Source organism: Alosa sapidissima, chromosome 15 (assembly GCF_018492685.1).
Source record: "Alosa sapidissima isolate fAloSap1 chromosome 15, fAloSap1.pri, whole genome shotgun sequence".
Taxonomy (NCBI): Eukaryota; Metazoa; Chordata; class Actinopteri; order Clupeiformes; family Clupeidae; genus Alosa; species Alosa sapidissima.
The window spans coordinates 24424445-24438724 of record NC_055971.1 but is presented as its reverse complement, the minus strand read 5'-3'; the positions used below and the strand labels follow the sequence as shown (position 1 = coordinate 24438724).

Below are 14280 nucleotides of genomic sequence, written 5' to 3'. Positions count from 1 at the left end.
ACGCCACCAACAACAACCAAAACTACTCATTGTTAACATGTAAATGAAATGTAACGTTTCATTGTGAATCAAATTAAAATGTTCTCCTCTTTGCAAACGTAGCCTAGGGATATGGTGACAGATTAATTTAATAATGTTGCAAAGGTAGGCTACTGCATCAATCCATAGGCCTATGTTTCATTAGGCTACTAAGCTATCTGTTTTGCCTTACTCTTTATTCATTTAGGCTAGGCCTTTTTATTCAGTTATTAATCATCTTCTGTCCTTCGCACTACTTGTGTAGCGCACGCATTCTCCGACCTGTCACCTGTCAGTCATCATCGGAAGAGAGGTGTTTGGAATTCCCGTGTTCGTCAGCCAATCAAGGTGGTCACTTCAGTCAAGCTCGTGCATGAGTAATGACATCATCCATAGCCACGAAGACTCACTCCTAGTTTAGGAGTTGTCTGAAAGGCTTTGTGAATAACTTTTAAGAGAAAACTCCAATCTAAAATCTGTAAGTGCGATTTAGGAGTAGCCTACTCCTAGTAGTAAGATAAAAGCCTTTGTGAATAGCCTACGGCCCCAGTTATTCATCATCTTCCGTCCTTGTGTAGCGCACGCATTCTGAGACCTGTCACTCATCATCGTAAGGGAGGTGTTTGGAATCATGCCCGCCAGCCCGCGTTACAATCATCAGCCAATCAGCCAATCAAGGTGGTCACGCTTGCCCATTTACCCAAATGAATGGTCGAATATTACTGATGATCATTGTTATTTAAGAACATGCAGTGTGCGTAGGGTACCAAAAACATCTTGCTCGTAAAAAAGCATCATAACGCACATTCTGGCGGGTCTGTTATTTACTGTAGGCTGCGCAAACCACATGCCTTTATTTTGGGCAAGCCTGCATTCATTCATTCATTCAACCTTTATTTATTCTCGGAGGGTCATTGAGGGTAGCCCTCATTTTCAATGAAGCCGAAATTACAGAAGCGAAGCAAAGCGCCCCACAAACAAGACAACATTCGAGGCCTTCTGTTGAAGAATTTTATATAAAGCCTGCGCTGACAGTAATCCTCCTACCCCTGATAGGCCTACCACAGCTGTGGATAGTGTGGAATGTTCAAGTAATAACACAATCCAATGTGTGTCTCAATTGTCCCCCGCTGACCACCTCACACATTTCTCTAGATTTTGCAACGAACTTACATGACACAATGTCATAAAATATGCCAGTTTTAGGACACAGAATAATGTTTGTAATGATACCAGGTAGGGTAGGTATTGTCGAAGGTGCATGGTGAAGTGAAATTCTTACTTTGGAAAACAAACATTTGCCGATATCATCGCCGATCATCAGAATATTGCAACAGATTCTGTGTTCTGGACTGTAGGTAACTTGTTAAGCCAGTGGTTCTCAAACTTTTCATTCCCCACTTTGATCAAGGGGCATGACTGATGATAGTGGAGATAACGTGTTATCCCGAGGCTTTTGCAAGTCAGCATCTTCGACGGTAGTCTATTAAAAATATAAGTTTTCGATGTCCCAAACGGAGAGCCATACTTTATTGTTTTTAACGATCTCTATGCTACTCACAAAAATGTAGGCATGGGGACATGATGAAGTAGGTTATCCAACTGTCGTGTGTTAAATTATTGTGATTACGAGCCAGTGGTTTTCAAACATTATGCGTGACTCGGACATCTAACTAAATGCAACAGGCTCATATCGTCCTCGCATTCGCAAAATGAGGACCAGTGTTTTGTCAAATTGCAAATAGCTATTCGTTTTAACTATTTTTTTTATGATAGTAGCCTATACAAAAAGCACTTCATACTATCTTAATCTTGGAATATGGGGAGGGAAGTGGCGCGTCTGCAGTCAGCCAAATATGAATGTAATTCTGCGGCATAAAGCAGATGTAATTGTTTATTGTACAGAAAAATAAAAATGACATGTCAAGCAGTCAATTGACTACATTGCAGTCAAGAAGTAGGGCAAATTAATTTACGAAACCAAAACGTGGGTCATAGTTGTCTAAGCCTCTATTGCGTAGCCTGTTAAAAACGTCGCCAGATAGTATTAAATCGGCAACAACATTGTTTTCTGCAGAAGCCTACCCAAGGCTACAGATTAATTCTGAACAGTTATTTCTCTACTGGCTCAGCGTAATGCGCGAATTAAGTGGTCATTTGAAAGCGATGCCCACTGTACACTCATTGGCCGGTAGATGGCGGTGCACACATATACACATGCACACACACACAGGCACCAACATACTATCGGTATTAGAACGGCCGATACATAATTACAAATTCAGTAGGATTAAAAGAAAGCCAAATATTCATCATCATCATCATGGCTGCATTTCCAGTAGTCGTTTGTCCACTAGATGGTGCATCGTTGCAGTGAGACGTAATTTTGTTGGAAGTTAAAAGTGGGTTGGAAAAACAACGGACGCTTCCTACAGGACCGCAGAGAACGTCTAATAAGGATAGGACGATGTTCACATGAAATGTAATTCCCATTTGTTCTTGAAGCCGAAATAAATCTGAGGATGTTTATCGGACATGCTTGGTTTTTACTGCAGGTACGTTAATCTTATAATATCAATAAGGACCTAGGTAATGTTACCGTTAGCGTTGGTTGAGTGATGGAGGCCAATTTGATTGATTGCATTTGTAGAAAACTATAAATGCGGTTATACCAAGCAAATTGATAGCAGCACTGTAATTGTATCTTTCGACTGTCATTTGTTGCACGTGCTACAAAAATCATTCTGTGCAATGGAAGATTTACCAACGTTACACCGGTCTGATACAGTTTTGCGTGCGTGCAGGGTGTGAGAGGGGAATCGATGTGCTTTGATTCCAGCTTGGTAGTTGTAGTCTGTGAAATTAAAAAGCACGTGTGTGTGAAGTATCCAAACAATTACACCTTCATTTCATTATGGCTGCTTTAGCAACACACCTTAAGCTACTGTGTAGTGGGTCCCATTTAGAAGTGGCTACTTCATTCGCGCTTTCCTTGACTCATGGAGCTGCGTGAATTTTATTACAACTTCTCGCCACGATATGGCAGTTTAAGTCCGCTTGATACTGTAAGGCGTAAGCCATTGGTTTCCAAAGGAGATTTTATTTGTGTCGCCAGCATAGCCTATTGACAATTTATGTTGTAAATGCCTAACTTATAAGCCTACCTGTAGCTTAGGGAAGCTAACAGCTTTCTATTCGGATCTAGTTTGTTAGTTACAGTTTTGTCATAACTCCCTGATGCATTTTTGCATTTAGAATAGCCAGAGCGTGGATATCTCAATCGGAAAATTAAACAATATCGGGTGCCTATGGACTAGGCTGGGTGAACCCAGCCTGATCTGCCCGCTCTTTATTTTTTGATTTCTTAAAAGATTGAGCTTGGTCTGGTGAAAGCCAGACTAGCCATGGACCTCAGTTACACAATGCAAGGGAACATGAATCGGCCTATATTTGCACGAACAATAACGGACAACAGCTCTTCAACTTTGGCTCGTTAAAATGTGTATGAACAGTCCAGCGACGCATTTCATCAAGGCCCATTTGGACATGTCAGTTATTTGCACCACTGGTTAGATGTAAAACAGCATTTCGTTTCAGACTACTGTTACTTAATTTGTGCATTGACAATAAAGTATCACATGAACTAAAGATGACTAAAATCTTATGTAGAAGAAGAAACATTCACAATCCATCCATCCAAAAATTACCTTTGTTTTTGTAAGCTGTTGAAAACGGCATGGAACTGACAGAGATGTTTCTGTTTATAAATAAATAAATAACATTATGCTGATACCTTTTGCTTTTCCCAAATACGATGTAGCCTACAGGTGTAAGTGACCTTTCATCAATCCAGTTGCAATGGATGAACTGTGATGAACTGCCCTACTTGTGATTGTTTAGAGATTTTAAAGGTTTTATAACAATGCTACATCTTCTTTTCTACAATCTATTCACCTTTTCAGCACCAGTAGGCTACTTTCTGTGCAGCCGCACACACACACTCAGGTATGCCAAACAAGCATACACAAAAGTTTCAAGAGTGGGGGATGGAGTAAAAGATGGAGACAAATTGAAGTGTGATTTATTTTCACGGAACGGATGTACAGGACTGAGCGGCGGTCATATTTTGTACCGCTATGCGGTACATCTAGTTTAAGAATATGTCTGCATTCAGTGCAGACAACACGAATGTCAATTATGGAATTCACAAATCTGTCTACAAAAAGTTGAAGGAATCCAATTCAGAGCTCATGAAAGGAAACTGTCATGCCCACATTGTGCACAACACAATCAAACATGCACTTGACCATCTCTCTGTGGATGTTGAGAATGTGGTACTGAAAGTGTTCAGCTTCTTCTCTGTATCTGCTAAACGCAGAGAGTCTTAAGGACTTTTTCCAGTACTGCGATGTGGAGTTTCATGAAGTCCTGCGCCATGTGGTTACAAGATGGCTGTCATTGAATCCAGCCATCACCAGACTTCTTCAGAGCTGGACTCCATTGAAGAGGTATTTCATCAGCATTGGAGAGGACTGCCCAAGACACCTTCGATCCCTCCTCGAAATATCAGCTGATACTTCAGAAGAGGACGACCCGGACAAGGTGGAGGTCTATCTCCTTTTCTGCAACAACATCCTCACAATCTTTGAGGATGTGGTTAAAAGGTTGGAGAGAAATAACACCACATCTGCGGACCTCTATGAAATCATGTCATCTTTCAGAAGGAAACTGTGTCAACGTAGAGAAGACCAGTTCTATGGTTTTTTGACGAGGCAGAAGATCCAACGCCTGAATCAACAGGATGCCGATGTTGCCAGAAGCGATTTTACCGCTTTCCTCAACACCGCCATCTCATACATTGAGAAGTGGTTTGATTTTTCTGAGTCCAACTGGCTTTTCCACCTGCAGCCTCTTTGTTTAACATCAGGCAAGATCCTGTTTGAGGACATGGCAAAGATCATCGAAAACCTGAATCTTGCCAGGCTGAACCTCAACATGGACAACCTTTATGATGAATGTATTGCTGCCAACATAATCCTCACACGTCTTGCTGCTCAGGAGGATTGGGAACCAAAGGGAACAGCTCAAAGGTGAATGGCAGTTTTACAGCCAGCATCCCTGCCTAACATGCAGGCTGTGGTCTCATTCATACTAAGCGTACCTTCATCTACTGGCTATGTAGAGAGAGTGTTCTCGCTGATGAAAAATAAGTGGTCGGATGTTAGGAACAAGTGCTCTGTTGAGCTTATTAAGAGCGAACTTGCAATCACCCTCAATTTCGACATGGCCTGTGCTCAGTTTCACAGTGCCGTAATTCCTGACAAGCAACTACTGGCCGCTGCCAGGGAGCAAAAGAAATATAAATGAAAGAAATAAATAAATGCCGCTGTATTTTGATTAGAAGCTAAAGCAGATTTTTCATACTGGTTCAATATCGCAAGATTAGATGCTAAAGCAGATTTTTCATACTGGTTCAATATCGCAATTTTGGAAGATTATTATTAACGTTTTTTCTGTGCATTTTTCTATGGACTCTTCTGCTTGGTTGTTCGATCCAAGCCGAATAATAAATTGCTGTCCATCTTCACTACTGCCTCTGCTTCTTTGGCCACACCCACATTGGTTAATGGTAACTTCCGCTCGGTTCCATGACAACACAAGAATGATTTCGCTGTATTGTACAGTATAATATTTTCACTAATTGTTGTCATTCTCTCACTTCTTGTTCTTCCAAAGAAATAAATGAAATAAATTGCAGACTACTATTGCAGACTACTTATTGTTCTTCCATATTAATATGAAATAAATGTTGAAATAAATTCAGTAGGCTATTGACATGAAATAAATGAATAATACAAAAAAATAACTGGTAGGCCTAGGCATTGGCCATCTCCAAAATGCACCAGAATGCAGGAAATCACATCCACAATCCAAAATGTTCTGGGGGGGGGGAACCCCAGACCCCCCGTCTGACGACCATCCGCTCCCCGCCCGGTTTCGCACGGGATGTTCCTTATTTTATTTTCTCATAGTTGGCAACCCTACTTGTGGATAAAACAAAAGGTGAAGTGAAATCTGGAACTATATGGGATACATCGGGAATAGTGAAGGCAAGCCATCAGGGGGAGTGAAGGCAAGCCATCAGGTACACAGAGGCCCGTTTGTAAAATATGTTTCAAAGTCATTTATAAGCAGTAGCCTAGGCTACGCATGACATAACACCTCGCAGACATATCCCAACATTTTTAAAGAGTTCAAAGAACGACAGGTTAACGAATATGCTATAGAAAACACGACTACATGGTTAGTGCCAAGTTCTTCTCTTCTGTTTAGTCTAGCCTAAGTGAAACGAGTAGGCCTATGGTTCTCTGGGATAAAGCGAACCTTCCTTCATCAATGAATTTTGACGAGACATAACGAGGTAATCATTTTGACGAGACATAACGAGCTGTAGCCTAATCATAGGGTGCTAACATGATGAAAGCGCAATGTTCACGCCAGAATATCATTACCATAACTTGTAAACAATCTATTTCATGGTCGGTCAGTACTACTGGTAATATTTGTCATGGCATGTAGACTGCAATTTGTTCAATAATTATTGCCCAGATATTGGATAGGCTACTCAAAATGCGCTAATTAAAGCCCACAGCATATTACCACCAAAGCCTGGTGAGTCCTAATAATATTACCGGCTTATTGTTATGTGGTAGCAAATCATGTTATAAAAGAAATGGACGTAATGTAGGAATGCACACAGATATATTGCAACAGGTAATGCTATCTGACGAAGACCTGAGTGGTTGGTTGGAACGTCGTACACTGGGCGCAAAGAAGACTATCCTCACATTTTCCCCTTTGCAACTGTCAAAGAAATCCCATGAACACGGGCAGGGGCGCAGCTACCATTTTGAGGGGTATGCAACAACAACAACAATATTGGCGCAACCACCCCCCCCAAAAAAATATTACTAACTATTACTGTGCATTAGTGTCTATTGAAGATGTTTTTAAAGAAATGCTGCCAATTTGATGTTTAACTTGATGTTGTACTTGATAAGTATTGATAAATGGTGCATTGCCACTTTAAGAGAGTCTAAACGGTTCTCATAACTTTTGCCAGCTATTGCTCACAATGGATAAGGCTGATAGGCACTCTAGCCTTGTTTGTTTGCACCACATTGACAACACAATATTAAGTTATTACAAGGAGCCTTTATTGTTAGGATATGGAAACATGTAATGAGTTGCTGCTAGCATTTCTGTTTGCAGTTGGCCATTAAAAGTGCAGTATGAGCATGGGAGCCACCTAGCTATCTGAATGGAATAGGCTATGTTTCAATCGGCATTATGCTTAACAAACGCTAGTTAGTCTGTTAACATTCATATTTGCAAGCCTCCAAGTACAGACATCATCACTTTAAATCCTACCTGTCTTTTTTTTGCTGTATCCATCTTTTTCCATAGCCGGCAACTCACTACTCATAGGCCTATCTGCTCGCCCAGCGCTCACAGCGCCCCCACTCGCTCTTCTATGTCAAAATTCTATGATGGAATATGAGATAGGGCGCCTACTCTAGCCTGTTAGTCCTCTAAAATGTTATAGAACATTGAGAAAATGTTGAAATGATTCAGAAACGGACAGCAGTAGCTACATATAGAAAATACCAAATATATTATTTATTTATTTTTACCATCACTTTGGCGCCCCCATGGAGATGCCCTATGCGCCGCATATAGCGCATACCCACTTTTTGCGCCACTGAACACGGGAAGGCCTAGGGTAGCCTATACTGTACATCAGATGGCCTAAAGATTAGCCCCCTCTGCATAGCATTCAGTGATTTGCATGCAGTAGTTTCAACACTGACCTTGATCTAGCCTAGTTTGGCTATTTAAAGCTACTTTATTGCCAAAACACAACACAATGTAATTTAACTATAACAAACAATAAAGGACTTAATCACACAAAGTAGGCCTACTATTTTACTGACTATAAAAAATAATAATTATGTAGGAAGTTTAGAACCCAGAATTGACCTGCACACTACAAAAGTGCACCGAATTCAACACAAATGACCCAATACACTTGGAGGAGGTCCTTTCTTTTCAAGATATCTTAGGATTTCGCCGTAGTATCGCTTCAGTATCGAGCATCGTGATATTTATGGCAGGTATCGTATCGCAGTCATAATTTTGGTATCGTGACAACACTAACACACACACACACACACACACACACATTTGTTTTGTACATATCCAACACTCACATCCAAATGCAGATTTCACACACACAAACAACCCTCCCACCCCTCACTTCCCATCCCCTCTTCCCCCCTCCCCCTCCCCTCCTCCCCCCACTCTTCTCCTGTCCCTCTCCTCTCCACTCTTCCCCTCTTATTTCACTACCCATCATCTCTCCTCTCCACTCTTCCCCTCTTATTTCACTACCCATCATCTCTCCTCTCCACTCTTCCCCTCTTATTTCACTACCCATCATCTCTCCTCTCTACTTGTTTCTCCTCTTTTGTTTCTTCTTGTTACTCCTCTCTGCTCTCCACTCCCCAACCCATTATACGGCAGAACGCTCACCACACACCAGCTTGAAGTGGCTCCCCTCTCCTCTCCCCTCTCCTCTCCCCATCTCTCCTCTCTACTCTCATAATTACTCATCTCTCCTCTCCTCATCTCTCCTCTCCACCTCTCCTCTCCCCTCTCCTCTCCACCTCTCCTCTCCCCTCTCCTCTCCACCTCTCCTCTCCCCTCTCCTCTCCCCTCTCCTCTCTACTCTCATAATTACTCATCTCCCCTCTCCTCATCTCTCCTCTACCCTCTCCTCTCCCCTCTCCTCTCCACCTCTCCTCTCCACCTCTCCTCTCCCCATCTCTCCTCTCTACTCTCATAATTACTCATCTCCCCTCTCCTCATCTCTCCTCTACCCTCTCCTCTCCACCTCTCCTCTCCCCTCTCCTCTCCACCTCTCCTCTCCCCTCTCCTCTCCACCTCTCCTCTCCCCTCTCCTCTCCCCTCTCCTCTCCACCTCTCATCTCCCCTCTCCTCATCTCTCCTCTCCCCTCTCCTCTCCACCTCTCCTCTCCCCTCTCCTCTCCACCTCTCCTCTCCCCTCTCCTCTCCACCTCTCCTCTCCCCATCTCTCCTCTCTACTCTCATAATTACTCATCTCCCCTCTCCTCATCTCTCCTCTCCTCTCCACCTCTCTCCTCTCCTCATCTCTCCTCTCCTCATCTCTCCTCTCCCCTCTCCCCTCCCCTCTCCTCTCCCCATCTCTCCTCTCTACTCTCCCCTCTCCTCATCTCTCCTCTACCCTCTCCTGTTCTCTCCCCATCTCTCCTCTCATAATTACTCCTCTCCCCATCTCTCATCTCCCCTCTCATAATTACTCCTCTATCCTCTCCTTTCATAATTACTCCTCTCCTGTCCTCTCCTCTCCCCATCTCCCCTCTCCTCTTCTCCCCTCTCATGATTACTCCTCTCCCCTCCCCTCTCCTCTCCTCTCCCCTGTCCTCCTCTCCCCTCCTCATCTCTCCTCTACCCTCTCCTGTTCTCTCCCCATCTCTCCTCTCATAATTACTCCTCTCCCCATCTCTCATCTCCCCTCTCATAATTGCTCCTCTATCCTCTCCTTTCATAATTACTCCTCTCCTGTCCTCTCCTCTCCCCATCTCCCCTCTCCTCTTCTCCCCTCTTATGATTACTCCTCTCCCCTCCCCTCCCCTCCCCTCTCCTCTCCTCTCCTCTCCCCATCTCTCCTCCCCATATCTCCTCTCCTCCTCTCCCGATTACTCCTCTCTGCTCTTCTCTCCTCCTCTCCTCTCTCCTCTCCCCTCATGATTACTCCTCCTCTCCTCTCCTCTCCTCCTCTCCCCTCTCATGATTACTTCTCCTCTCCCCTCTCATGATTACTCCTCCTTTCCTCTTTTCCTACTCCTCCTCTTCTCTCCCCTCTCATGATTACTCCTCTCTGCTCTTCTCTCTCTCCTCAGGAGAGGGCCGACTGAGAACTCCCTGTGGATCCATCTGCATGTCTGCGTGTCCCTCCTCCTCCTCAACCTCACCTTCCTCATCAACGACTTCCTGACGGCCCTGCGAATCCCGGCTGTCTGCATCGCCATGGCAGCGCTCACGCACTATGCCGAACTGAGCATGCTCACCTGGTTCACCATCGAGGGCCTGCACCTCTACCTGCTGTTCATCCGCGTTTTCAACATCCACATCAGGAGATACCTGCTCAAACTCGGCCTGCTGGGGTGGGGTAAGTATGTGTGTGTGTGTGTGTGTGTGTGTGTGTGTGTGTGTGTGTTGCTGGGGTGATGGGATGGATTCACTAGAGGGAGCTTAGAACACAGCTGGAAGGACAATGTATATTTATGTATGTATGGATAAATGGAACAGGTGATGGTGGTATGGATGGATTCATGGATTGATTGATTTATTCATTTATTGATTGATTGGAAAAGAAACACCTGCAACTCTACTGCAAGTACTGCAACTCTTATAGATCGTATTAGCCTGGAGCTTCAAGCACATCTAGCTTCATGTGTTTCCTGGTTATCTATGGGAACGTCATCTACAAATGATGTGCAAAATGTTGCTTATTTATTTCCATGCTTTCATTCTGTGAAACCTTTCATGTACCATTTTCATTTGCAAAAGAAATATATGTTGTTTTGTAACATCCCTAACACCCCTGATGTTGTGCGCGCAGATACAGATAGAAAGGAGATAGATAGATAGATAGATAGATAGATACTTTATTGATCCCCAAGGGAAAATTCAAGGAGGTGCTAGTCCTTGAAATAGGTTGTGTATATGATCTGTATGGACATAGCCATATACAGATCATAGTTGTCATTTTTAAATGACTACAGTAAATACCAACCCCTCCTTGCAAAGATCAGTGACCTAGGCTATGCATGTATACGTTTGTGGCATTGATATTTGGCAGCCTGGGATATCTCCACAAACTGACTGTCAGTGGACTGACAGTGAACCTTTCATGTACCATTTTCATTTGCAAAAGAAATATATGCATATTATGGGGCATTTATAAATCACATTTGTTTGTTTGTTTGTTTGTTTGTTTGTTTGTTATGAAGACTTTTCTCAGTTTGTTTGTGAGGTCTTGTTGGCTTTCTAACTCCAAAGTGCTCAGTGTTTTTTTTTTTTTATCTCGACTATCCTGTCTTCTTGCCTGTGTTGCAGGTTTGCCTGCTGTCCCTGTTGCCGTAATTGTCGGCCTGGATTTGTACGGAGAGTCCAAGATAGAGAATGAAGAAGGGGGGTCCACATCTGTGTAAGTAGATACCCAAAGGGGTAAACTACTGTGAAGCCAGGCTACTGGCTTACCCATGCAGGTAACTTTGGGAGTTACCGCTGATCTCCAAGCAGTTTGTCACATCAGAAGTAATACATGCAGTAAAGCATTTCTTTTGGAGAATAACGGTTACATTACTCCAAAGTTACTGGGGTAAGTCAGTAACCTGTTTTCGTAGTATAGGCCTTTGATACATACCTCATTATCAGTAACAGCTGTGTCTATGGTTAATGATCGCCTATCCTCACTCTCAATTGTATCTCTTGTCCTCTATCTCTCTCCTCCCGCTCCCCTCCTCTCTTCTGTCTCTGTCTGTGCCAGGTGTTTTGTGAAAAAGGATAATCTGATTCCGCAGATCCTGACCTACTGCTACTTCTTGCTGGTGCTGCTGTTTAACGTGACCATGTTCAGCGTGGTCCTGAACCAGCTGCTGAAGGCCCGGCTCCACAGTCCTATACCCCAGGACAAGGGCCTGAATTGGGGGATGGTCCTCAGCCTCTTGGCCCTCTCATGGATGCTTGGCATCTCCTGGGGTGTAATGACCTTCAGTGCCATAGCCCCCCTGCAGGAGATCTCTTTTTACATATTCTGCACCCTTAATGGCCTGCATGGTAAGCCTGTGTGGTTCATGTGTTGTGTGTGTCCATGCAAGTGTGCATGCATTCATTCAGTTGTGTGTGTGTGTGTGTGTGTGTGTGTGTGTGTGTGTGTGTGTGTGTGTGTGTGTGTGTTTGAATCTTATTGTTGTTGCTGCTGTTGATAATAATTTTGTTATAATGGTGATGTCGTTGTTTTTGTTGTTGTTGATGATGTTTGTGTCATTGTTGTTGTTATGATGCATCCTGTGTCTGTGCAGGTTTCTTCCTGTTTCTGAGGTACTGCAGCCTGCTGAGGAAAGAGAAACTGGCATCCAGCAGCATCTCTGCAGCAGCCAGTGCCCCTCAATCAAGCAAATCCAACTAGCCTTAACATTTAACATTAATACACATACACACATACCAATACTGTTAGGATAGATTATGGTCACATGGTAGGGCAAGCTCTGACTTACAGGCAGGTCTTCAGTGATGTCACTACCTACCTGTATGGCTCATTGGGTTAATTGGGACATCTGTCCTTATGCCGCCTTCATGCCACATTGGATATTCTGAAATTCGGATCTCCAATAAAAATCGAGAATTGTGCAGAACTCTTGTGCCCCGAGGTGCCTGACTTGACATCACTATCATATTGTTCAACCACGGTGGCCTCCTTTGCAACAACACAAGGCGAATCTCACTCTCATTGCAAATAGGCAAAGTAATTTATCACTAAATTAACACTACAGATAGAAACACTCACCTGAGACATTTTCGGTCTTGTTCAACCATAGTAAGCAGTTTTAGTAACTTATTTATGTGTTTCCTGTATTTGTTTTCCGAGCTGATCTCATGAACACACTATTTTTGGAGGTCAGTTGGGTCGGGTCCTCCGAGTTTACGACTGGCATGAAGGCAGTATTAGTCCTTGGCTTTCGATTAGTTTGCAGGCCTTTTTGAAAGACTGGCGTCGTTTCCTCTTTTAGAGTGTTTGCCCGTGAGCAGGCAAACTTGGACTATTGTCTTATTTTGGGTTATCACACCACCACCACAAAAGCTGAACACAACACAAAAGAAACAACGCTTGGGCTATCCAGGAAACACGTCAGGAGAGAGCTTACCACAGGTACAGTGACCTCTCACTGGAGCTCTGCCAAGCTGTAACACACACATTTCACCCACAGGGTAGGCTCTACTTCCACGTCTTTAGGTTTAGTGTGTGTGTGTGTGTGTGTGTGTGTGTGTGTGTGTGTGTGTGTGTGTGTGCACCCGCGCATCTGTGTTTGCATTAATAAGTAGGAAAGAAAGGTTCTAATTGTTGTCATGGACTTGCTGTTGCTTTTCATTTTTTTGCCAGCTCTGCTCTTTCTTCTGTTCAATAGACCTGAGCCTTGTTGGATGGCTAAATGTTCTCTATGCACACAGTCCAATAAACAAATAATAATAAACAATAATTCCTGTTGGATGGTGTTCAGATTTGTTGTTGCCTAATTAACACCAGGCCACTTCTCAAATTTCAGTTGAGATTGAGAGTGGGTCTGGAGAGAGATAGATAGATAGTTAGATAGATAGATAGATAGATTTGAGCATTGAGTGCTCTGGTCCTGCTCCTTGGCTCTTGTTAGACCTTGGATCTCCCTTCCTGAATGGAGCAGGACCGGAGCACTCAATGCTTAAAGTGATTTTTATTCGTGCAAACTGACTAACGTATCGACGCCCATGCATCTTCTTCAGTTGAAACGTTAGTCAGTTTACACGAATAAAAATCACTTTAAGCATTGAGTGCTCGGTCCTGCTCCTTGGCTCTTGTTAGACCTTCGATCTCCTTTCTTGACTTCTGCGTCCTGTTCCATGAGCACCAACCAGGCTGAAGCGCAAGTGACCCTCTTCTAAAATTCAAATTCAGGTTCATCTGTGTTCTCCCAGGCCAGAAACAGTATGTTATTGACAAAAGCAAAGATTATGTTACTGGGTGCTGCTGTAGATCGGGGATTCCCAATCTGTGGTACGCGAGCTTCCAATTGGGGGTATGCGAGTTGAAAAGGGCAATGTCGGAAAGTATTTTTTTTTTAATCTTAAGCCTATATGTTCTCTTTATTCTTTGTGTTTCATAATGTTGTTCTCCACCCTGTTTTTTTTAGTGTGAGAGCTCATAGACACATTTTGCACATTTTGATGGAAAGTAAGAATGTGTATGTTGTGTGCAAGTTGTGTAAAAAGTAATCCTAAAGTAATCAGATTACTTAACATATTTTCGGTAATCCAATTGATGACGTTACTGATTACAAAAAATGCCATGTAATCAGAAGTCAGTAATGGATTACATTTCAAAGTAATCTGACTGAACCC

The 14280-nt window shown here is 43.2% G+C and overlaps 1 protein-coding gene across 4 annotated transcripts in view; it reads left to right on the top strand.

Moving 5' to 3' along the window:
• LOC121684222 (adhesion G protein-coupled receptor G3-like) overlaps window positions 1-13385 on the top strand; it is a 33651-nt gene extending 20266 nt beyond the window's left edge. For all 4 annotated transcript variants that reach the window (XM_042064198.1, XM_042064199.1, XM_042064201.1 and 1 more), the window contains 4 exons: window positions 10023-10291; window positions 11242-11332; window positions 11675-11964; window positions 12210-13385. In XM_042064198.1, the coding sequence (XP_041920132.1) occupies window positions 10023-10291; window positions 11242-11332; window positions 11675-11964; window positions 12210-12316 (757 nt within the window). In that variant the 3' untranslated portion in view covers window positions 12317-13385. The remainder of the gene's footprint in view (window positions 1-10022; window positions 10292-11241; window positions 11333-11674; window positions 11965-12209) is intronic.
• Window positions 13386-14280: the final 895 nt, after the last annotated feature.